General features: G+C 46.9%; 1 protein-coding gene across 6 annotated transcripts in view; it reads left to right on the plus strand.

Annotated features, from left to right (window-relative positions):
- OSBPL3 (oxysterol binding protein like 3) overlaps nucleotides 1-24459 on the plus strand; it is a 195086-nt gene that overhangs the window by 106413 nt on the left and 64214 nt on the right. For 5 of the 6 annotated variants that reach the window (XM_066354319.1, XM_066354324.1, XM_066354323.1 and 2 more), the window contains 4 exons: nucleotides 18255-18371; nucleotides 18522-18575; nucleotides 19486-19599; nucleotides 24198-24365. In XM_066354319.1, the coding sequence (XP_066210416.1) occupies nucleotides 18255-18371; nucleotides 18522-18575; nucleotides 19486-19599; nucleotides 24198-24365 (453 nt within the window). Of the gene's footprint in view, nucleotides 1-18254; nucleotides 18372-18521; nucleotides 18576-19485; nucleotides 19600-24197; nucleotides 24372-24459 lie in introns of all 6 variants that reach the window. The other variant, XM_066354321.1, reaches the window with a different exon arrangement.

A 24459-nucleotide genomic window follows, 5' to 3' on the forward strand; every position in this document is an offset into this window, starting at 1 on the left:
TCCCCCCCCCCCCCCACTCGCCCCCATCCGCCCTTCCTTCCCTTTACCAAACCTTTTATGAAACTTCCAGCCCCAGGTCGCCCGGCGGGAACTTTGGCTTCTGTAATGGGTGAGGGAAGCCCGTCAACAGAGAAGCGGTCAAAGGAATTAAGTAGGAAGAAGAAAGAAGTGAAACAAAGGACCAAATCATTAACTCCTAAATAACTGTCAGCTAATTAGATGGGTTTCTTTTTTCTTTTCTTTTCTTTCCTTTTCTTTTCTTTTTTGTTTGTTTCCTTTCTAATAAATCCCTTTAGGTGGAATTTGCTGGTTTTAGTTCAGTGGCAGTAAGTGCACAGTAATCACTGTGATTCTTCCACCATCAGTTAAGGAGAGCGAGTGGACTGTGCGTGTCTCTGGATGAAGTGGGCTCCCCGCCTTTTCTGCATCTGCTGGCTCTGTTGGCTTTCCCGATTCCCCAGGGGAAGCGCCGGCCTTAGGATTGGCCCAGAGGTCTTGGTTCCAGACTTGGAAGCAACGATCCAGCAACCTCATGCCTCAGGCATGTCCACTTGCTTATGACGTGCCATCACGGGTCTCTCCATTGGGACACTCCCTGGGACAGTGGGCTTGCCACCTCACAGTACTGCCTCTTGTCATTAGAACCTAGGATTCTAGAACAGCGATTTTCAAGCGGTGTGCCACAATAATTTTTTAAACTTGCAATACCTGACTCTTTAGTCAGGGGCACTGACCTTTTCCCTTAGTTGTTGAATTAAAAAATGACAATAGCCAACACAGCAATAGCTATTCAGTGTGAATGGCCGGTCTTAAACCATAAATATATAGGCGTATAATAGGGTTGCATCTTATTGGTCACGTTGCATAATAAGCTTGCGTCTGAAGGATTAATTCTTCGTACCAGAAGTCCTTACATGCAAATATAGGCACCTGAGTTTTTAAAAAATCACTTTGGAGCCAAAAGGTTAGATGACAACTATTATAATCAAAGTTATACTTACTTTATTTTTGTCAGATCAGCAAAAAAAAAGATATTTTTGATGTGCCACAGAGTTTTAGTAATTAGTTTATGTGTGCCACGGGATGGGAAAGGTTGACAATCGCTGTTCTAGACAAATTAGATTTTGCCACCGGCCTGACATTTGGGGAACCTTCCAAGATCTCTCCTGAGAGGTTAGGAAGAAGAACTGTTTTCAGAACAGTCACCACTTCCTGCTGGGATTAATAAATGACTAAGAATAGTCCTTGACTGATGCATTGTGGTTCCCTGGGAGTTCCGTTTTCTGTGAGGGTAGATATGCTCACCCCCTTTGTCAGCTTTGCAGGTGCTTAATTCTCTCCCTAACCAGAATCTCCTGTTGGGGCTGGAGCCCAGTGAAGATTGACGATCCCCCTGCCCCTCCCTTCTTACCTAGTAGTATCTGGTGTTGTGCCCTCCTTGGATGGGGGGGGGGGGATCATGCTTCATTTAAGCCAGAACTTATAACACCATAGGAATTGGGGCAGGGCAGTGAAATTCTAGGATTGAACACTACAGAAACTTATTTTTTATTGGGTGTGTTATTTGAAATTGGTTTTCACAGCGCTTTTCCTGAGGTGACATCATAAAGAATAAGAGAAATGTGTCTCCTCGTGCCTCAGCATTTTCTGACTTAGAATGGTTGGTCGTTCACCTCTTCATACATCAGATGGACATCTTTTATATTTGGGATCCCCGACTAATGGGCATGTAATGTCGCTTTATACAATGTGAAGACATTTTTCCTCTATGGCTCGGGGATGCATGTCCTCCCCCCAGCCCCGCCCCCAGGCCAGCACCTGTCTGTCAGCGGCAGCTGCTAGGAGCTCTGTGTTGAGAGGATTTTACAGTGGAGTATGGGTGCCGAGGGAAAAGGTGCCATGTTTTTAATTTTTTTTAATTATTATTATTATTTTTTTTTTTTGTATTTTTCTGAAGCTGGAAACGGGGAGAGACAGTCAGACAGACTCCCGCATGCGCCCGACCGGGATCCACCCGGCACGCCCACCAGGGGCGACGCTCTGCCCACCAGGGGGCGATGCTCTGCCCCTCCGGGGCGTCGCTCTGCCGCAACCAGAGCCACTCCAGCGCCTGGGGCAGAGGCCAAGGAGCCATCCCCAGCGCCCGGGCCATCTTTGCTCCAATGGAGCCTTGGCTGCGGGAGGGGAAGAGAGAGACAGAGAGGAAGAAGGGGGGTGGAGAAGCAAATGGGCGCTTCTCCTATGTGCCCTGGCCGGGAATCGAACCCGGGACTTCTGCACGCCAGGCTGACGCTCTACCGCTGAGCCAACCGGTCAGGGCCGGGTGCCATGTTTTTAGCTATGGCTTGTGTGCACAGGCAGGGTGAGTGACAGCACAGGGGCCACATTTGTCACTCTTTAGTTGAAATTAGAGGGTTGACATCAAGAGATCTCTGCCCTGGTCTCTGTGATCTGCTATTGGAGGAATGTTAGGCAAGTGAAGTTTGCCTCAGTTCTCTACCATAAAATGGCCTTGTGTCAAGGCCCCAATGCCCTGCAGAAGAAATGGATCTCTCTGAAGTAACCATCCTTCAGATCTAGTGCCGTTACCGGGCAGGAATCTATGCTCCTTGCTGGAGATCCCCAGTGAGGGAAGTCAGCTTACACAGAAATGCGCTGTGGGTCCTCTGACTGTCTTAATCATACGCTTGTATTTGTGGTGTTCTAGGTTGATCTGTGCTTCGGCCCAGCTATCCCTCTGGCTGGACTGATTCATATGAAGTTGTTCTGGCCTCTTGAATTTTGTGATTTTTCTTCAGAAGAATCTTCATTGATTGCTTTAACACTGTAAAGATGATTTTTTTAATAAAAGTAATATGTATTCACTGCAGGCCATTTTCAAGGTACATGCGGTCAGTATGGATTACAGCACTTTAATTAATTTACTTTTGAACGGCTGCTGACTGGTCAAATAAAATGCAGCCCGAGCTGGACTGTTGGTTGGGGAGGTCATCTGTGACATTGTCGAGTGGTTTCCTTTGAGGGCTGGGCCTGAAAGGCTGGTTACAGTCCGTTCACGAGAGGACAGGAACAGAGGAGGAAGGTCCGCCAGTTCTGCCAGGCCCCCAGACGGGATGTGAGAGAAGCCCTCACAAATGTTCCGTTTGGGAGCCTTGAGCTTGGCTAATGGCATGCTTCACACTGCCCTTCTGTCTCCCCGGTGGATCATTTTCTTTGATTTATTCATTGGTTGAAAGAGTATATATGGCTCTTTGAGTCCTGGGTCCCACTTATACATCTTTTTAGCTTTCCTAGCACATGGCAGATGTAAATCAGTGGACTGAATGTAATGACCGCCAGCAGCAAGTGTCCCTCGCTTAGGGCAGGTTAGAATGAATGGGCAGGAACACATGTGGAACGGGAACAAGAAACCTACACATTTCTCAGCTCCCTTCCTCCAGTGACAGGCACACTGGGAGGATCTTAAAAAAATGAACGAAGGACCCTGGCCGGTTGGCTCAGTGGTAGAGCGTCGGCCTGGCGTGCAAGGGGTCCCGGGTTCGATTCCCAGCCAGGGCACACAGGAGAAGCGCCCATCTGCTTCTCCACCCCTCCCCCTCTCCTTCCTCTCTGTCTCTCTCTTCCCCTCCCTCAGCGAGGCTCCATTGGAGCAGAGATGGCCCGGGCGCTGGGGATGGCTCCTTGGCCTCTGCCCCAGGTGCTGGAGTGGCTCTGGTTGCAACAGAGCGACGCCTTGGAGGGGCAGAGCATCGCCCCCTGGTGGGCAGAGTGTCGCCCCCTGGTGGGCGTGCCGGGTGGATCCTGGTCTGGCGCATGCGGGAGTCTGTCTGACTGTCTCTCCCCTTTTCCAGCTTTGGAAAAATACAAAAAAAAAAAAAAAATGAACGAAGGCCTCTCCATTGAGTCTCTTCTGGCAAATGGTGATGTAATTCCTAAATACTTTGGGTACGTGTGGCCTCTGAACGAGGTGCTCTGTTGGAAACTGTGGAGAAGTGGAGACAGCCTTTATTAGTACTGCCCTGCCTTCCCGCTGGCTCTGCTCATTGCTAGCTGGGCGACCTTGCTGTGTTATATAAAACCTCTGAATCTCAGTTTGTCACTTGTGAAATTTAGATAATTGAGCTTCCTTTTGAGAACTAAGTGAAATAATAAATATGAAGTACCTAGGCTAGCAGATGGTAGACATTTGGTAAGTGTGGATTAACTTAATGAAGGAGGAAGCGAGCAGTTGCTAGGTAGACAATTACTATTCACAAAGCTCTGGAGACACATGTAGTCGGTTAAGGGGTAGCTAAGTGGGAGAGGCAAGTGCTATTTCAAAACCTGTAAAATATGAGTAATTGCAGTTTCCTGTTGACTTTTTCCCACTGCCCCCATTTTGTTTCTTTCCTGGAATTTTCAAAGTAACACATTTGAGAAGCCAGACTGAGTTGAAGATGAATGAATAGGTTCTATTTTTACTGAAAGAATCCTATATGCCCTAAACTTGATTTCTTCCACCAATGTCTATTGAGAATCTATTATTAAAAAAATGAAGCTATGAAGGGCAGGACAGCCAAGCAGACCACCACTACCAATCAGCGGTCAGCTCTGATTGGGAGGACAGTGAGCTGTAAAGAGAGCACGCCCCCATCTTTTTTTTTTTTTTTTTTTTTGGCGGGGGGTGTCCTCTGTGTTGCTAGCATTTGCTATATAAGAAATCAGAAAGTGAATCCTGCTAAAATAATTGACAAGTGCTTGGTTCATGATTATAGGGGATTTAAAATGGAAAGTCTATTGCTAGATAAGTCTCCATACAGTTACACAATTTGTTCTTATCACCCTCCTGCCCCTGGGCTAATCTATGGTGGCCTTTGAGCCTCCCAGGGTCATCAATGAGAGTTCATTAATGCTGGCTATTAGATTATGTAGCACTCCAGGGAACCCCAGAACCATAAGACACAAGAGTTGAACGGGAGAGGAGAGAATTTGCCAAGAAGAGAAAAGTGAGTGAAAGCTATAATGTTCAGTTGTGTATAATTTAAGTTGTCTGGGTATGGGAAATACTTAGTCCCATTTATTTATTTTCATTCTTCATGTCTTCAGAGATACCAAGATTTACCAGCTGCCCTTTAAACACCACGATAAAGACCAGTCAAGGAGGAGGGACTTGGGAATGTCATAATTTGTCACATTGTTCTTTGATGGTCACAGAAGATGAAAGGCAACAAGTCGTAACTTGCTCGGGAGCCAGATGGCTGAGCTTAAACTTTGGGCTGTTTATAAGCTGTTTGACCTTCGGCAAGTTAGTTAACCCCTCTGTGCCTTGATTTCTTATGGGGTTGTGCAAATTGCTTAGCTAGAAGAGAGCTTGCATTTGGAGAGCGCTGTGTAAATGATGGACACATAAACCATTCACCTTCCCTAAGCAGAGTCCCCGGCCCTCAAACAGTACCAGGGGGTGGCTGTTCCCTGCTCCATCCTTCCGGCTGAGAGGGGGCGCGGCACCACGCAGAGTCAGCAGACTTGGCTCTGGCTAGGCTGCTGTGAGAGGGCAGTGTGAGGAGTAGGACAGAGGCAAAGCAGAAGACCTTCCTAGAACAATCTGACATCTCTCTAAGGCCCTCTTCCCCCTACCATCGAGTCCAGCTGTGCCTCCTGTTGCCCCTGTGCACGGAATAGCATCAACTGAAGCCACCTCCTCTGTTTCCACTCCAGAGGAGTCACATTCCTAGCAATCATGGGCTGAATGGTGTCCCCCTCGCACCCCAAAAACATGTCCGAATCCTAATCCCTGAAACCTGTGAATGTTACCTTATTTGGTAAAAAAAGGTCTTTGCAGATGTAATTAATTTAAGGATCTTGAGATAAGGAGATCATCTTAGATTATCCAGGTCAGCCTTACATTCAATGTCCAGTGTCCTTATAAGAAACACAGGGAGGAGAAGATAGACATGAAGGAGAAGGGGAGAAGTAGGAGGCAGAGATTAGACGGATGTGGCTACAAGCCAAGGAATGTCAGCAGCCACTAGAAACCAGAGGAGGGATGCTATTACTAAGGATGGAATGTTTGTGTGCCCGCCACCCCACTTTATATGTTGAAGCCTTAATCCTCAAGGTGTTAGTGTTTAGAGGCAGGGCCTTGTTTAGATGAGGTCATGAGGGTGGTGTCCTCCTGATGGGCCCAGTGCCCTTGTGAGAGGAAAGACACACCCAGAGAGCAGCAGGCAGCTGTCTACAGGCCAGGAAGTGGGTTCTCACCAGGATCCAAATCTACCAGCACCTTGATCTTGGACTTCCCAGCCTCTACTCAGTCTGTGGTATATCGTTACAGCAGCTCGAGTTAAGACAAACACATTCTCCCCTGAAACTTCCGGAGCAAGTGTGGCCCTGTAATTTGTCAGGGTAGACTCAGAAACTGTGCTTCTCCCTGTGTGTCAGTTTTCCTTCAAGTCCCAGTTCAGGCCCTTCTACTAGGGTGGATCCAGCCCGAGATGCTAGTGTTTCCCTCAGAACTCCTGCAGAGGGTCTGTTTGAGTCTTCGTTCTTTTTTTTTTTTTTTTTTTTTTTTTTTTTTTTTCATTTTTCCGAAACTGGAAACAGGGAGGCAGTCAGACAGACTCCCGCATGCGCCCGACCGGGATCCACCTGGCATGCCCACCAGGGGGCGATACTCTGCCCCTCTGGGGCGTTGCTCTGTTGCATCCAGAGCCATTCTAGCGCCTGAGGCAGAGGCCACAGAGCCATCCCCAGCACTTGGGCCATCTTTGCTCCAATGGAGCCTCGGCTGTGGGAGGGGAAGAGAGAGAGAGGAAGGAAAGGGGGAGGGGTGGAGAAGCAGATGGGCGCTTCTCCTGTGTGCCCTGGCCGGGAATTGAACCCGGGACTCCTGCACACCAGGCCAGCGCTCTACCGCTGAGCCAACTGGCCAGGGCCGAGTCTTTGTTCTATATTTAGAAGTTTTCATTATTGTGGTTGGCGTCTCTTTCTTTTTTAATGTATGTTAACTTCCTGGAGGCTAGCATTTGGTTTGACATTGTTGCGTCTCCAGTAACTGGTGCTTAACCAAGCCTTAGACCTTTGAGTAGACATTACCTTATTAGGTAGAAGCTCAGTTGTGAACTCGAATATAACCCACTTAACACAAAAGTCATTCCTTCGTGTCCAATAAGGCACTCCAAGATATGATATGAACCTGTGGCTAGGTTCTCATTATGAGAACTAGTATTTCTTATATAATACTGTTCAAAAAAAGTCACTGATGATTTGGGTCAAGGATAAAGAAATTTATTATGCTAAACTTCTGCCATCTATTGCTATGACTTTTAAATCACGAATGCATTAATTAGTCAGAAGGTGCCTCTACTTTGATTGCACCTTTCAATTAGCTCCGAAGAAATAGCTCGAGCGAGCACGCTCAAAGAGACCGGAGACCGTTATCAGCTAGTGCAGTGCAGCAGCGAAGGGGATTTCCCGATGAGTCGTGAAGGCCCTGTGACTGCAGTGCTGTATGAATACGGAGTCTGTGATTCTCTCCAGTGCTCGCTCTATGATATGTCAAAGAAATCTGATTTTCTTAAAAAATACTAAAGAGAAGATATGCAAACAGTGCTGGAAGGTATAAAACAAAGAGCAAAAGCCCCCCCTTCCCCCTCCATTCACACCTCTAAACAGCCCCATTTCTATAGGAGTCTGTATTGGAGATTTCCTTTGTCATCACGCGGTTCGCGCCCACGTGTGGTGAGTTCACCCAGGATCTCCTCCACAGCCTGTCTGCCACTGTGGAGACAAGGGAACTTCTGGAAAGGAGTGGTGGAACGGATGCTGAGTTGGAGTCAGAAGACTGGGTCCTGGTCCTCCAACGCCCTTTCACTTATTTCCGTGGCCCTACACACATCACTTATTTAGCTTAGATTCTTCAGCTCTAAATGGAAGAGCTGGGAGGGTGATTTCTACATTCTCTTTCAAACTGAAGTTTAAAAGAGAAAAAGATGAAATACTGCCATTTGCGACAGCATGGATGGATCTTGAGAAAATCATGCCAAGCAAAGGAAGTCAAACAGAAAGAGTCAAGAACCATACAATTTCAAACGTATGTGGGATGTAAACCTGAGGGCAACAAATGAAGAAACAAGAAAAACAAACACAGACAACCGTATGGTGGTTGCCAGAGGGAAAGGGGGATGAGAGGTCGTAAAGGGTGAAAGGGGTCAAGTATAGGGTGACGGAAGGAGACCAACTAGAGTTTGGGTGGTGAGCACACAAAGCATTATACAGATGCTGTGTTACAGAACTGTGCACCTGAAACCCATATAATTTTACTAACCAGTGCCACCCTAATAAATGTAATAATAAATAAATAAAAAGAAAAAAATGAAGAAATATTTTATGACCTCATAGAGGAAAACAAATCTAACAGTATATCCTAAAAGGGGGGGGGGGCAGAAGAAACTGTTGAGCCCCTCAGGTGGACAGAATTATCCTGTCATCATTGGCTGAAGTGCGGGACTGCCGAGGTCGGACTCACTCTGCTCGTGGCAGGGCAGTGCTGGGGGCGAGCGCTGGACTGGCTGGGGACTAGGGAGCCTTGGGTGGAGTCTAATGTACTTGTCAGTGGTCGTGTGCAGAGTGGACACTGAGCAGAGAGGTTCTGTGTGGGCTCTTCCGCCCACAAATGGGCCCACCACTTAATAGTTTGTGATCTCAGGCAAATGATTTTGGACCTTCATTTCCCTCATCTGTAAAGTGAGGATAAAAATACCTTCATTATAGAATCCTTGCAAGGCACACAGAAGGCATTGTAAGCAAATAGTAGTTGTTACTGGTATTACTATCATCGCTACCACAATAGCAACTAGAAAAAATTCTACTGCCACCTTCATGGGCTGCATGGCCAGTGCAGAATGCTGCTATGGGGTGGGTGTCTCCATCTTCAATAGTAGCTACAGGCCCTGGCCGGTTGGCTCAGTGGTAGAGCATCGGCCTGGCGTGCGGGAGACCCGGGTTCGATTCCCGGCCAGGGCACATAGGAGAGGTGCCTATTTGCTTCTCCACCCCCCCCTCCTTCCTCTCTGTCTCTCTCTTCCCCTCCCGCAGCCAGGGCTCCATTGGAGCAGGGATGGCCCGGGCGCTGGGGATGGCTCCTTGGCCTCTGCCCCAGGCACTGGAGTGGCTCTGGTCGCGGTAGAGCGACGCCCAGGAGGGGCATAGCGTCGCCCCTGGTGGGCGTGCCGGGTGGATCCCGGTCGGGCACATGCGGGAGTCTATCTGACTGTCTCTCCCCGTTTCCAGCTTCAGAAAAATACAAAAAAAAAAAAAAAATAGTAGCTACAGCTCTTAAGAGGCCCTTGTTTACAGCACAGAGCATTATGAACGGAAAACCACGTAAAAGACGCTGTTCACATAGATAGTGTAGAAGGAGTTGCACACAAATTAGGGGGATATTTAACAAATATCTATTTGAGAATCCTAAAAAAGTTCCAGTATAATTACAGTCATAGATGCTAAGTGAGTGATCAACAGGGTAGAAACAATTATGTGTGCATTACAGTTTTTTACTAATACTATTTTGATTATAAATCTATCTATAGTCAACACAATTGGAAAGCATGTGTCTCTGCAAACCCAAGATGGGCATGACCTCAGGTAGAGACAGCCGACAGCTCACCGGGATTTTCTCTCCCCGCTGTCAGAATCAGCTGCTGCCGGGGACTCTCCTTCCTCTCACCACCTGTGCTTTCTCAAGGGCTCGCCCCAAAGACAAGCGTGTATTCCCCCATTATCTACTTAATTAGGGCGCCAGTGTTTTTGGTCCATGACTGTGCAGGTCATTAAGATTTAAAACATTTTGAGGCCTGCATCCTGTCTGTTCCCCTCCTCGCCCTGGAGTGGGTCGGTGCGTGAAGGGAGAGGAAGGACGGTGGCATGGCCTCGAGAATCCGAGTGGGTTCCTCACCACTCAGCCTTCCTTTTTTAATGCTACTATATTTTTTAGGCGACTTTACCAGCTACTGTTTCATTTTACTCATTATGGTAAAAACACATAACGTGAGCTGCATCATCTTAATAAATCTTTAACTGCACAGTACAGTGCCTGACCTGTGGTGGTGGCGCAGTGGATAGAGCGTCAGCCCGGGACGCTGAGGTCGCAGGCTCAAAACCCCGGGGTCACTAGCTCAGAGCACAGGCTCGTCAGCACGGGGGTCTCTGACTTGAGGGGGTATCATCCACACAGTCCCAGAACTTGCCGGCTTGAGCCCAAAGGTCACTGGCATGAAAAGCCCAGGGTTACTGGCTTGAGCAAGGGGATACTGACACGGCCCTAGTCAAGGCACGGACGAAAAGTTCAGTGAACAACTAAGGTGCCACAACTATGAGCTGATGATTCTCATTTTCTCTCTCTCTCTCTCTCTCAAAATTAAAAAGAAAACCGTGCACAGTGCAGTATCGTTAACTGGTGGCCTGTGTTGTGCAGCCGACCTCTGGAGCTTACTCATCCTGCATAGCTGAGGCTTTATGCTCACTTACTACAATGTGTGATTATGATATGTAAGATTTGGACGGGATCTCACAGCTCATTTATTCTGACCTCCTTTCCAGTCTAGGGATCCCCTCTGCAGGTACCTCTGACGGAGCTCTCCAGTGACCAGGGAACTTGCTCTTTCATAAACCGGCCATGTCATGCTTGTCATTTTCATAGTGCTAATTATTGGATAATCAGACAGTCCATCCTTCATGCAGACCTGAAAGTTCCCACCCATTAATCCTTATAGTTCCCACCCGTTAATCCTGGCTTGGCCCTCAGAGTCTGTCGAATCAAATCCTAATCTTAAAACAGAGTGGTCCAGCAGCTGGGGTGGCCTCCCCTGTGCAAGTGGAGAAACGAGACCTCGCCCCAGACCCACTGAACTGACATCTGCATTTTGACAAGGCCTTCTGCAGTCACATGCACACGGCAGGACGAGAAGCACTGCGTTTGATCGCGTGCACCCCCCCCCCCACCCCCAACCCCTTTGCTCCCTTACTGGCCGGCGCCGTGCTACTGTTCACACAATCTTCTCCGAGGGAGAAACAGTTGCCAGGAAGCAGCAGCTGCAAATCTCAGTAATTGAAGTAGAAGTACAGAATGGGTCTGACAGAAGTTAAAGCTTTAGAAGATCACAAACGCCTTTCATCATTACAAACACGTTAAATTATGCTCCACGTGATTTAATGCTGGGTCTGGCTTTGGGATTTTGAAAATCCCGGAAAGCAGACTAAAGAACTGAACAGAACGACACGCAATCTGAGTCATGGCAGATAGAGGCAGCCACAGAACTTCCTTCCATCACACTCTTCGTCTGCAAAAGAGAATGACAGTTCTGCCACCGCCGCCAGGGTGCTGGCTGAGGATCCGGCGTCTGGACCGCGCATGGGGGGTGCGTGCTGTGGGCGCCGCTGCGCCGGGGAAACGCCTCCCACCCGCGCACTCGGCACTGCGGCGGTGACCTCCGCCAGCGCCTGAGCGTGCAGAGATGCTCAGCTGCCTTTCCAACCACAGAGTCGCGTTCTATATTTGGCGCTCTTTAGACGTTCAGTAGAACAGACTGAATTTAATGCCGGATGACAGTGCCAGACTGTCTTCAGTTAGACTCAAGCAAAAGCCTTAAGAAGCCACTTCCCCCACACCCCGTCATCTTTGTCACCTGCGATTCGTGGTGCGCTTTAAGCCCAGCACCTGCAGGGAGGGACGTCAGTGCAGCCAGTTGGCCTGTCAGCAGGGCCTGGGTCTCCCTGGGGCCCAAGTCCGCGCTGCACCGTGCACCTCAGCGCCGGGTGCCTGTCCTACTCTGGGTGACTGGGTGTGTGACAAGCAGGCGGAGCCACTCCCGACACCAGCCCTTTTAGCCCAAGAAACTGACACCTGCTCTTATCTGTCCTGAGACCCACTCATCCCAGTCCAGCAATTTTATTTTTTATTTTATTTTTTAATTTTTTTTATTTTTCTGAAGCTGGAAACGGGGAGAGACAGTCAGACAGACTCCCGCATGCGCCCGACCGGGATCCACCGGCAGGCCCACCAGGGGGCGACGCTCTGCCCACCAGGGGGCGATGCTCTGCCCCTCCGGGGCGTCGCTCTGTTGTGACCAGAGCCACTCTAGCGCCTGGGGCAGAGGCCAAGGAGCCATCCCCAGCGCCCGGGCCATCTTTTGCTCCAATGGAGCCTTGGCTGCGGGAGGGGAAGAGAGAGACAGAGAGGAAGGAGGGGGGGTGGTGGAGAAGCAGATGGGCGCTTCTCCTGTGTGCCCTGGCCGGGAATCGAACCCGGGACTTCTGCACGCCAGGCCGACGCTCTACCACTGAGCCAACCGGCCAGGGCCCAGTCCAGCAGTTTTAAAAGCCCTTCACCCAAGGGCCTTGTGGGATCCTTTTTTTTTTTTTTTTTTTTTTACAGAGACAGAGAGCCAGCCAGAGAGAGGGATAGACGGGGACAGACAGACAGGAATGGAGAGATGAGAAGCATCAATCATTAGTTTTTCGTTGCGCGTTGCAACACCTTAGTTGTTCAGTGATTGCTTTCTCATATGTGCCTTGGCCATGGGCCTTCAGCAGACCGAGTAACCCCTTGCTTGAGCCAGCGACCTTGGGCTCAAGCTGGTGAGCTTTACTCAAACCAGATGAGCCTGCGCTGAAGCTGGTGGACCTCGGGGTCTCGAACCTGGGTCCTCCGCATCCCAGTCTGACGCTCTATCCACTGCACCACCACCTGGTCAGGCGTGGGGTCTTTTTTATAACCTCCCTTGCTCCTAAGACTCAAAGTATTTATTTAAGACCCCTATGTCCCCAGTAGTGAGACTATAATAAACAATATCCAGTCCCTGTTCTTATGGAACCCACATTCTAGATTGTGAGACAGACAGTGCAAGTGAGGTTCGTGTAGGTGCTGAGGAGGGAGACAATTTCTGTCCGAACAGGAACTTTGGGCCTGAAGGAGAATCCCCCAGCTGGGAAGTCGAAGGGGCAGACATTCAGATATAAAAGTGCCCACGAGCAAAGGCTTGGCAGCACTGAAACGCAGGGGTGGCTTCCTGCCCCCCATGTGGCGGCCGCCCTAGGGCACCCCGGGTGGGTCTCAGCAGGGCCCCAGACTCTGTTTGTCTTTGTCTGTGGGGCAGTGTTCCTAGCTCCTTAAGAGTACTTCAGGATCTTGGCCACTTCCTGAATTTACCTGCCTCTGTTTTCCCTGCCCTGGGACATTTATTTCTGGTTCATCATCAGAATTCACATATTTAAATTACAGTGGAATATACAATATGCCATAATACGGAGCAGAATGATTAGAAATGTAGATTTTGCAGTCATGTGGCTTTCCTACTTGGCAGCTTTATAGCATGGGGGAAGTTATCTGATTTTCTTTTCCTCAGTTCCCAAATTCAAAAAATAAAGATACTGATAAATCCAATATCACAGGATTATGCAAGGATTAAGTGCAATATTGTAATTATGGATATTAGCACACCCTTGCTTAATAAATGTTAGCTATTGGCCCTGGCCTATTGGCTCAGTGGTCGAGTGTCGGCCCGGTGTGTGGATGTCCTGGGTTTGATCAGGGCATACAGGAGAAGCGCTCATCTGCTTCTCCACCCCTACCCCTCTCATTTCTCTCTCTCTCTCTCTCTCTCTTTCTCTCTTTTTCTCTCTTCCCCTCCTGTAGCCATGGCTCGAATGGACCGAGTTGGCCCCATGCACTGAGGATGGCTCCATGGCCTCCGCCTCAGGCATTAAGAAGAGCTTGGTTGCTGAGCAATGGAGCAATACCCCAGATAGGCAGAGCATCGCCCCCTGGTAGGCTTGCCAGGTGGATCCGATTGGGGTGCATACTGCCGCCTCCCCTCCTCATACTCAATAAAAATAAAAATTAAAAATAAAAATAAATGTTAGCTATTGTAATGGCTTCATTAATCTGTTCAAGATATTTATATCTACAATGCACTATTAAGTAGTGAGCAAGACAGCAAAGATTCCTGCTTTCATGGAGCTAGAAAGTATGCTCCAATCATTTCAGATGATAATTGTTCCCATTGTTGTGTTTCAATCAGACCTCACTGGATAGTATTTCCTGAGGCACTATTCTCCTGCGCTTTAATTGACAGTCTTTATAGGATATCTAGTATCTAGCATCTCTGGCTCCCAGCCATTAGATGGCAGAGATACCCTCCCATCACTGTGACAACCAGAAGTGCTCCCAAAGCTCCACAGCCTCAGAGGGAGCAGTACCTCCCCCACCGAGAACACTGGCTGGGCGTTGGCTCTTGGGTCTCAGCCCCGTGACTTTAGGGCTGTGACAGACAGGGAGGTCCGAAGGGGCAGGATTTGAATGGCAGGCCGAGAAAAGGAGTTGGCTGAAAGGCCTTGTTCCTCAGTCAGGGGCTGAAAGGCCTTCCCTTCCCTCAGTACTTTAAGTCTGGCTGTGGTTAAGACTTTTACATTCTGGGAGAAGATAAAATAAGGGAAAAAATGATATTTGGTACAAATAAAGACGAACTTTTTATGGCTTTATTTACCTTAAGAGCCAGCAAACCCTATCTAATGCCTTGTCCTCCACATTGGCTAATTGGTAGGAATGTCTTATGTTTCGAGTTCAGATGAAATTGGGTCCTAACACGAATCCTTGAAACATTATTGAAATTTAATTCTCCTTTCCCTCTAAACTGCAGGCATGATCTCATTCCACTTTTTCTTCCGTTTTGTGAAGAATGCCTCACACCGAATCCCTCTTGGCATCTGTGTTCTGCACAATCTGCTGTGTATTGAGCAGGTGTACGTGATGATCTAGTATTAGCGCTCGGCTTGTTACCTTCTGCTTGGGAATCCTAATGAACTGGAAGAACTTTCCGGAAGATTTTTAGCCTTAACTTTTCATTGAACAAGGATAACATACACATACCCGCTTTCACAAATATGACTGTGCTGCGTTCCATTTGTAAATAGTCATTTGGCCCAAAGATAGTTGGGCACACTTCAAATGTTCAAATGCATGCCAGTTTATGATATTTCCAAGAACACAAATCTGTTTGCAATCTTATTCCAGGACCAAGAATATTCATTTGCCAATCGGATATATACAAACCTGGCCCAGGATGGCAGGGTAGGCATTGTGAGGAGGTCAGAGGTCAACCAGACAGGTGAAACTTTCATGAAGTCTAAGTGTCCAGTAGGGAGGATCAAACCTCACTGTTTTGTCACGAGTAAGTGGTTACCTTTTAGAAAGGTAAAATAAAACAGTGATATTTCTAGGGATGAAATCGTATTTTCTCCAAAGAAGACGTCCTGGAGGAAATGGAATTTTTAACTTCATGACCTTTAAGATATTTTAACATTTTAACAGGTGAGGCACTTTACATTTTAAGGAGCAGGTTTCTGAGCTGAAAAGTAAATGTGAGCAGAGAAGTTTTTTGGTTTTTTGTATTTTTCTGAAGTTGGAAACGGGGAGGCAGTCAGACAGACTCCCGCATGCGCCCGACCGGGATCCACCCGGCACGCCCACCAGGGGGCGATGCTCTGCCTATCTGGGGCATTGCTCTGTTGCAACCAGGGCCATTCTAGCACCTGAGGTAGAGGCCATGGTGCCATCCTCAGTGCCCAGGTCAACTTTTGCTCCAATGGAGCCTTGGCTGCGGGAGAGGAAGAGAGAGACAGAGAGGAAGGAGAGGGGGAGGGGTGAAGAAGCAGATGGGCGCTTCTCCTGTGTGCCCTGACCAGGAATCAAACCCAGGACTCCTGCACATCAGGCCGACACTCTACCACTGAGCCAACTGGCCAGGGCCTGAGCAGAGAAGTTTTGTACGCAGCTTCCCATCACTTAACATGTGTTCCCCATTTATGGTCTGTGTGTGATTAAGTGGCTTTTAATAATTGTGAATAAATCTCACCTGACATTACTGTTTTTCTGAACAGTTTCTCTAGTTTAAGTGCTGAATTACAGTTTTGCTTTTTTCCCCACCAAAGTATTCCCTTTTACAATCCCAGATCCTACAGGACCGCCGCCATATTTTAAAACTCTGCATTGCACCTGTGACTGCATTCACAGGGACGTGCAGTCACATATAAGGCAGATCTGTCCGGAATCGTTCTATATGGAGTTCTGTGCTAAAGCGGGAAAGTAAGTGTTCTTGTTACCAGATGTTTCTCATCTGCTGAATTTGAAGACGACATGGAAACCAAGCCAGAGCTCCCGGGACTCCCTGTGTTTCCTGTGCCCTTTCCATTAGATCGTCTGTTTTCTGAGACTTGAGTCTAATTGCTTCCGGGCCCTGGTGCTGGTCCAGACTTACCTTCCGTCTCCCAGCCCTCCGGCTTCTGTCGGTACCGCTGGCCTCTAGGCTGGAGATCTGACGAAGAGCAAGTTTGTCAATGTGAAATCTTGGCCGAAAGGACATGTTTGTCTCTTGAAGAGATATCTGCACCTCTGTGTTCACTGCAGCGTTATTCATAATAGCCAAGACATGGGAACAGCTGAAGTGTCCACTAATGGATGAATGATAAAGACCATGCGACAGTCACACACTTGCACACAGAGTACTATTATTATTCAGCCATAAAAAGAAGGAAATCCTGCCTTTTGTGATATCACGGATGAGTGTTGAGGACATTATGCTAAGTGAAATAAATCAGATAGAAAAAGACAAATACTGTATGTTCTCACTTGTATGCAGAATCTAGAAAAGCCAAACTATTAGAAAGAGAGAATAGAATGGTAGCTGTCAGGCAGGGGTCAGGGACAGAGGTTGCGGAGATGTTGGTCAAATGGTACCAACTCCCAGCTGTAAAGTTCTAAGCATCTGATGCACAGCATGGTGGCTGTCGTTTACAGTTCAGTATTTCATATTTGAAAGTTGTTAAGAAAAGTAGATCTTGAATGTTATCACTACCAATAGGGAAAGTGGTAATTACCTGAGGGAAGGGAGGTATAGTTAAGTCATCAGTCACACTGTATGCCTTGAACTTATCTATGCATTACATGATAATAATATCTGAATAGCAGGTATGTTTGTCAAAACTTAAATTACTCTGTGTTTGAAGTGTTTTCTCTCTGATCCGATGTAAGTTACTGAGGGTATAAGTATATAAATTCATTGAGTTGTACTCTTTAAGATTTGTGTATTTTGTGTATATTATATCCCAATAAAAATGTAACAATAATCACCAAAAATTCCATTATTTTAGCCACTGAAGTATTGCCAAGTTTGGTCTATTTTGGGGTGATTTTTCAATGATTTATGTGTTGTCAAGCATTTAAAAATAAACCTTCAGAATTTTTAGTATTTTTCTTTTACATTCCTTTTTAAAATTCTTCTTCAGTTTGTTGAAATAACCTAAATAGGCAACCGTGGAAGATTAATTGTAACACTGTACGTCTTCAAAATTGCAAAACAGCTTGGTAGAGCAATAATTGGCCAACAACAAAATAAAAGTTTTTAAAACAAAAGAAAGGGGGAAGGGAACAAAATTTCTTGAAAAGATGATGAAAATACTTGTTGCAAAAGCACCTTTTTAATGCTTCAGAAGTTTCAATATTTAAATACCTAAGATTTGAAGGTATTAGCCTGCAATTAATCATTGTTTTGACCGCGTTGTCATGCTTACCAACTTGCTTCCAGCCTTATACTTTTCAGCCAGTTCTCAAGCCAGCCTTCCCATATTCCTACCTCATCCCCGCTCCCATCCTCATGTCTGTAGCTTTTGGTTAAAATTTGGACTGAGGTCTAGCAGTGAGTAAACAGTAGCTGTGTGTTAATGTCAAAGGGAACAAGAATAGAACTTACCCTGGCCGGTGGCTTGGTTGGAGTGTTGTCCTTACATGCCAAGGTCACGGGTTTGACCCTGGTTGGGGCACATGCCAGAGTCAACCAGGGGAGCAGCTACTCAGTGCTTGTCTCTTCCTCTCTCTCTCTCTCTCTCACCAATTATAAAATTTTCAAAACAGTAGAACTTAACAGTGACATCTTTACCCTTAGCTGTGGTTGCCGAGGCTGAAGCCCCAGAAGAAAGAGAAACATTCCCTTCTAAGAGAGAGCATTTTGGGAGGAAAAAAAATCAAACTTCATGCCATCAAATTATAGCATCAAGTCGATAAAAGCCAGGAATGGTATAAACATTCACTTTGAATTTCTTCTCTCCGACAAACCCAGCCAGGCTCACCGGCTCGGATAGACGTACTGATAGCATTAGTGCTTCCTAATGTCATTATTATTTTTAAATACAGCTATTTCGCATGAACTCTCTCGTTGGAACAGGACAGCTGGGAGGTGGTGGAAGGGCTGAGAGGAGAGATGAATTACACCCAGGAGCCCCCGGTTCAGAAAGGATTTTTGCTGAAAAAGCGGAAATGGCCACTGAAAGGCTGGCACAAGGTGAGACGCTGGCCCTGGCCTCCCCGTTCGCACCCAGACCACGGCGCTCGGTCCTCACGCACTGAGTCAATTGAACGTTGAAAATCACACAAGGGTAGAACGGGCGTTTAAATGGAACGTATTCCTGAATTATACTTTTCTTTCCCACAGAGATTCTTCTATCTGGACAAAGGAATCTTGAAATATGCCAAGAGCCAAACCGATGTAAGTCTCTGCATTGATTTAAGAATTCTGAAGGGCTGTTTATCATCAGCTCATGGGTGAGATTGTGCACATGTGGTGGGTTCCGTTTCTCTGAATGAGGGGACCACGGAGGGGTACTAATTCCCTCACATGGAACAGAAGTCGCTGCTCCCCACCGTCCCAGCTCTGGGTTCTAGGTGGGCCCAGTTCACCCGCTGAGTGGAGGTGGGGATCCTCTCAACACCCTGCTGTGTGTCCACGGGTCTCTTCTGGCCATAGGTCTCCATGTGGGAGAAAACAGTTTTGCAGTGAGGTAACAGGAACAACACACAGGACAAGTGTCAGTGTCACTCACGCTGCTGCAGTGACCGAGGGGTTCGGTGGAGAGCCCTTGGTGAAGGTGACGTGAGGTTCCCTGTGTTGTTAACACTGAGCCGACGCCCGGCCATGAGGGCTTGGAGTGACTGTTGGTTCCACCCTCATAGGGGCCCTTCTCTCAATCAGCACTTCTCCCATCCTCTCGTCCCTCCCCTCTCATTCCTGCTCAGCCGTGTCCGGCATGATGTCGGGCCCACAGTGGCCTGTCGTAGCTCTCTGCCCCTGCTCCTCCCCTCAACTCACTCCCCCAGGGCTGTAGACACTGGGAACCAAGTCTCTGGAGGCGAGGCCGGTAAGGGTGCAGCTGCTGCTGGCTCACCTGGTGTCCTCACTCACCGGCTGTGTAAGCCGCTTGTCGCACAACCACTTGCAGAGTAAATAAGGCAACGCAGGTGTGGCACTTGGCACCCTGTACTGGCTCACAGGAAGGGCGTGGTGAGCCGTCGTTCTTACTGGTCGTGGACGAGGCGGGCGAGGGTGGAGGGAAGGTGTGACAGGGATGTTACTGCCACTTGCACGCACGTTCTCAAGTGGCCTGCTCGTGCCTCCGCAGATCGAGAGAGAGAAGCTGCACGGCTGCATCGATGTCGGGCTCTCGGTGATGTCTGTGAAGAAGTCCTCAAAGTGCATAGATCTGGACACCGAGGAGCACATTTACCACCTGAAGGTGAGGCCGCCTCCCAGGAGCTGTCTCCTGGGCAGCTCCCTCACGAGCGGGCGGTACTATTGGCGATGCCTTTTCAATACTTCCAAATGTCCAGCCAACGTGTAGAAAACCTTCCTTACGCAAGTGGGCTCTATTGTCAGGGACCGTCACGCTGCTGAAGGGTTAGCACCTTGTCCCCTCGTTCCCCAAATGCTCCCCTGGCCATAACTGTGACAACCTTCAATACAAAAACATCTTCACGGTTCCAAACACAACCCCCCACCCCGGACAGCACCATCTTCAGTGAAGAACCATTTACCGTAGGTTGAGATATGTTCCTTGAAATACAGTATTTAATATTCAGTTGGTCTTACAGCTTTGGCTAATTTTATATGGATTCCATTAAAATGCTCATATTGTATTGAATGTCAGGAATTTTTCCCCTGAAGTGTGGGCCTTCAAATAGTACCTCTCACAGCTGCTTAACTACCTTCTCTACCCTCCCTTCTGCAGGTGGTAGGATGGTTAAAAGCATGAAGCAAGAGCTTTGGAGATTCATATCTGATTCAACTCTTTTTTTGTTGTTGTGAGGGAGACAGAGACAGCGAAAGAAAGACGGGAAGGGAGAGAGATGAGAAGCATCAACTCGTAGTGGTGTCACTTCAGTTGTTCATTGATTGCTTCTCATACATGCCTTGACCAGAGGCTTCCAACTGAGGCAATGACCCCTGCTCAAGCAAGCAACCTTGGGCTTCAAGCCAGTGACTTTTAGGTTCAAGCCAGCAAACCAGCAACCGTTGGGCTCAAGCCAAATGCACCTGCTCTCAAGCCAGTGACCTCGGGGTTTTGAACCTGGGACCACAGTGTCCCAGGTCAATGCTCTATCCACCACACCACCACTAGTCAGGCTGGTTTAACTCTTGACCTGGATACTTGCCAGCTGTTGGCCTTTGGCACATTACTTAATCTCTGAAAGTCTCAGTGTTCTCACCCCCGAAAATGGGAATTATAGTGTTCATATTGTAAAGCTGCATGTAGAAAACTTGACATAATGCCTGGCCCACAGTAATCTCAATAAGTTTAGTTATTGTATATAATTATTAGGTGGCACCGGAATGTTAAAAATTAATTGAAGCCTGATCAGGCGGTGGTGCAGTGGATAGAGTGTCGGACTGGGATGTGGAAGGACCCAGGTTCGAGACCCCAAGGTCGCCACCTTGAGCGCGGGCTCATCTGGTATGAGCAAAAAGCTCACCAGCTTGGACCCAAGGTCGCGAGCAAGGGGTTACTCGGTCTGCTGAAGGCCTATGGTCAAGGCACATATGAGAAAGCAATCAATGAATAACTAAGGTGTTGCAACGAAAAACTGATGATTGATGCTTCTCATCTCTTTCCGTTCCTGTCTATCTGTCCCTATCTATCCCTCTCTCTGACTCTCCCTCTGTCTCTGAAATAAATAAATAAATAAATTAATTAATTGAAAAATGTTAAAACTTTTCTTACTTGGGCACGTTCTTTGGACTATTGGCTAAGGGGGGGGGAGGGTTGGGAGAATAAAAGCATAAGATTCTTAGCTTCGTGTCTTAGCTAGTGTGTGTGGTGCTTCGGCAAATACACACGTTAACACATCCATGTGATTGATTAACTGCACACGACAGTCAAGTCCATGCTGTTTCCTAGTCTCAGCCCCGGTATTGCTGGGTGTAGTTAGTCGTGTAAAGCAGGGTTTCTTACCCTCAACACTAGTTACTTGGTGGGCTGGAGAATTCTTTGCTGTGAGGGCCCGTCCTGTGCGTTGGAGGGTGTTGAGTGGCATCCCTGGCCTCCACCCACTAGATGTCAGTAACAACTCCCTTCCAGTCATGACAACCAAAAAATGTCTCCAGACATCACTAGATATTCCCTGGAGACTGGGGGTAAATCACTGCTGGTTGAGAACAACTAGTGTGAAGTAAAGGAGGAGGAGACATATAATCTTAACAAAAAAAATTTTTTTAAAGAATATTTTTCCTGCCTCCATTTAGATGGTTAATCCTCTTTATAATAATTTAGATTATTTCTCCACTTATTTCCAATGACTCTTAGATCTGTGTTTTGACACGGTCAGGAAATTATAGGCTCTTATTCTTCTACTATTCTAGTTAACCAAATGAGAGTTATTTTTAAAATTTTTTATTATTAAGTGAGAGGCGGGGAGACAGACAGATAGACAGACTCCCACATGCCCACCCCCACCGGGATCCACCCAGCAAGCCATCTACTGGGCGATATTCTGTCCATCTAGGGCCATTGTTATGTTGTTCAGCAACCAAGCTATTTTAGCACCTGAGGCAAGGCCATGGAGCCATCCTCAGCGTCCGGGGTCACCTTACTTGAACCATTCGAGCCATGGCTGCAGGTGAGGGAGGGGATAGAGAGAGAAAGAGAAGGGGGAAGGGGAGGGGTGGAGAAGCAGATGGTTGCTTTTCCTGTGTGCCCTGACCGGGAATCAAACCTGGAACTTCCACATGCTGAGCCAGTGCTCTACCACTGAGCCAACTGGCCAAGGCCAAAGAGTGATTATTAATTCCTAACTTTTAAAGAGCTAGAATGCCTTAAAATATATTAAATGCTAATATCACGATCAACACAGCTTAATACTTCTCCGCATTGAGTCACTGTAAGTTCTGCTTGTGTTTCTGGTTCATCCTTCTGAGCATCAGCTGTGACTGTCGGGGTAGGTATGTGTAGTAATCCAAAGGTCTTAGTTAATAGCCTCAGAGACAGGCAGTTTTTGTTTTGTTTTGTTTTGTTTTTTTGTGGCAGAGACAGAGAGAGTCAGAGAGAGGGACAGATAGGGACAGACAGACAGGAATGGAGAGAGATGAGAAGCATCAATTCTTTATTGTAGTTCCTTAGTTGTTCATTGATTGATTTCTCATATGTGCCTTGACCAGGGGGCTACAGCAGACTGAGTGACCCCTTGCTCGAGCCAGCAACCTTGGGCTCAAGCTGGTGAGCCCCGCTCAAACCAGATGAACCTGCACTCAAGCTGGTGACCTTGGGGTCTCGAACCTGGGTCCTCTACATCCCAGTCTGATGCTCTATTCACTGCACCACCACCTGGTCAGGCAGTAGACAGTTTTTAAATGTGAATCATCTGGTCCCATTCTCTTATTTTATAGATGAAGGATCTGGTAACAGAGCTAACTGGCTGTCCACCCACAGTCCTAGAACCACTGGAGGGATTAAAACAGAGCCCTGGTCCATTAGTTAATAAAGTGCTTTTATTCTTCTACTCTGTTTAACCAATACAAAATGAGTCAAGATGAACACCTTGGGCACTGACTTTTAAGGGCCTCTGAGAGTAGATCAGTGCAAAGGAAGATATAAGATTCTGGTAAAATTTCTGTTAACCACATCTGGGAAATGAAATCTGTTTCAGGAGCATAACTTAGAGAAGATAGAGAGATGAGTCTGTTTGTATCGCTCCTTCCTGTACATGGCGCGTTCAATAGCCTCTGGAGAGGTTTTAAGTCCTGTGAATACTTCTGATCAGCACAGCAAACATAGAGCCAACCTACCATTTCCTACATGGAGATGCTGCTGATATTTATTTCCACATCCTTGCTCCCAGCAGTGGCACTTGTAAAGATTTTACCAGGATTGATCTGAATTTTTCTTCTTAGACATTAACCTACCATGCATCCTATCAGGGTATTATAAATTGCCACTTCATGAATCTCTGTGTTCTAATATATAGGTATCTATCATTTTTCATTTTGCAATTATTAATATACCCTCACACACACACAAAAGCATTGGCTATTAAGAAATGTCATCAACCAAATAAATGCATAAATAAGTGGAACAACAAATCAATGTTTCTCTCTCTCTCTCAAATGAATCAATATTTGAAAACATATCTATAGTGCCTAGGTGTCCGCTATAGTCTTTGTAGTATTTTTATGAAGAAATATTTTATAATAAATTTTACTGTTTACAAACATTATTCTCCATGGAAATTAGACATTGATAGAGATTCATTTATGGAGAGAATGGCTAAATGTTTTGTTGTATGTGTTTGAAAAATCCTGGAAATCAATGATAATACTTGATCAGATATTTTCTATTTCTGAAAGCAGGCGAAATATTCTTTTAAATAACCTTCACATTTATTAACCTGTGTTCCTCAGCAATGCACTTATTTATTGCAGTTCAGAGAAGATCAGTCTGGAAAGTCTGAATTATAAAAGAGTTTAAAAAGACGTAGGATGCTAATATTTTCAGCCAGGACAAGAGGACTTGGAAAGTCTTCGAGATAAACATAAATGTCAGTTCTATTTGTTGTTTAATGTGACTGACGCTGTTTTGCTTTCTCCCTAATAGCATAACAGTTGGACCCTTTCGTAGAAAGCCTAACTAAATAGTTTGTGAAGACCATTTTTACTTTCCATTTCCTCCTCAAACTTGTCCCCATAAGTCACATAAAATGTAAACTAAGTCAATAAGCAGGTACTTGTACATTTCTACATGTGCCCATGTGAAGAGAGAAGGTGTCAGGAGAGAAGGTGAAAAGAAACTTGTTCCTTTCAGTAAGTGATGCTCGTGTTTCCTTCTTTCAACTTAACACAACTTAGGTAAAGTCAGAAGACGTCTTTGATGAGTGGGTATCCAGACTCCGCCACCACAGAATGTATCGTCAGAATGAAATTGCCATGTTTCCACATGAAGTTACTCACTTTTTCCCGGGATCTACTGTCCCAGACTCCGCACCTGGGGTCTTGGACTCCATTTCAAATAGAAAGGTAATAGTTTGCCAATAAGAAATCTATAATATAGGGGTGGCTTTTGAGGGGTCCCACCTCGGCGGGGGGCTGTGTCTGAGAAGGAAAGGTTTGA

This window comes from Saccopteryx leptura, chromosome 12 (genome assembly GCF_036850995.1).
Source record: "Saccopteryx leptura isolate mSacLep1 chromosome 12, mSacLep1_pri_phased_curated, whole genome shotgun sequence".
Taxonomy (NCBI): domain Eukaryota; kingdom Metazoa; phylum Chordata; class Mammalia; order Chiroptera; family Emballonuridae; genus Saccopteryx; species Saccopteryx leptura.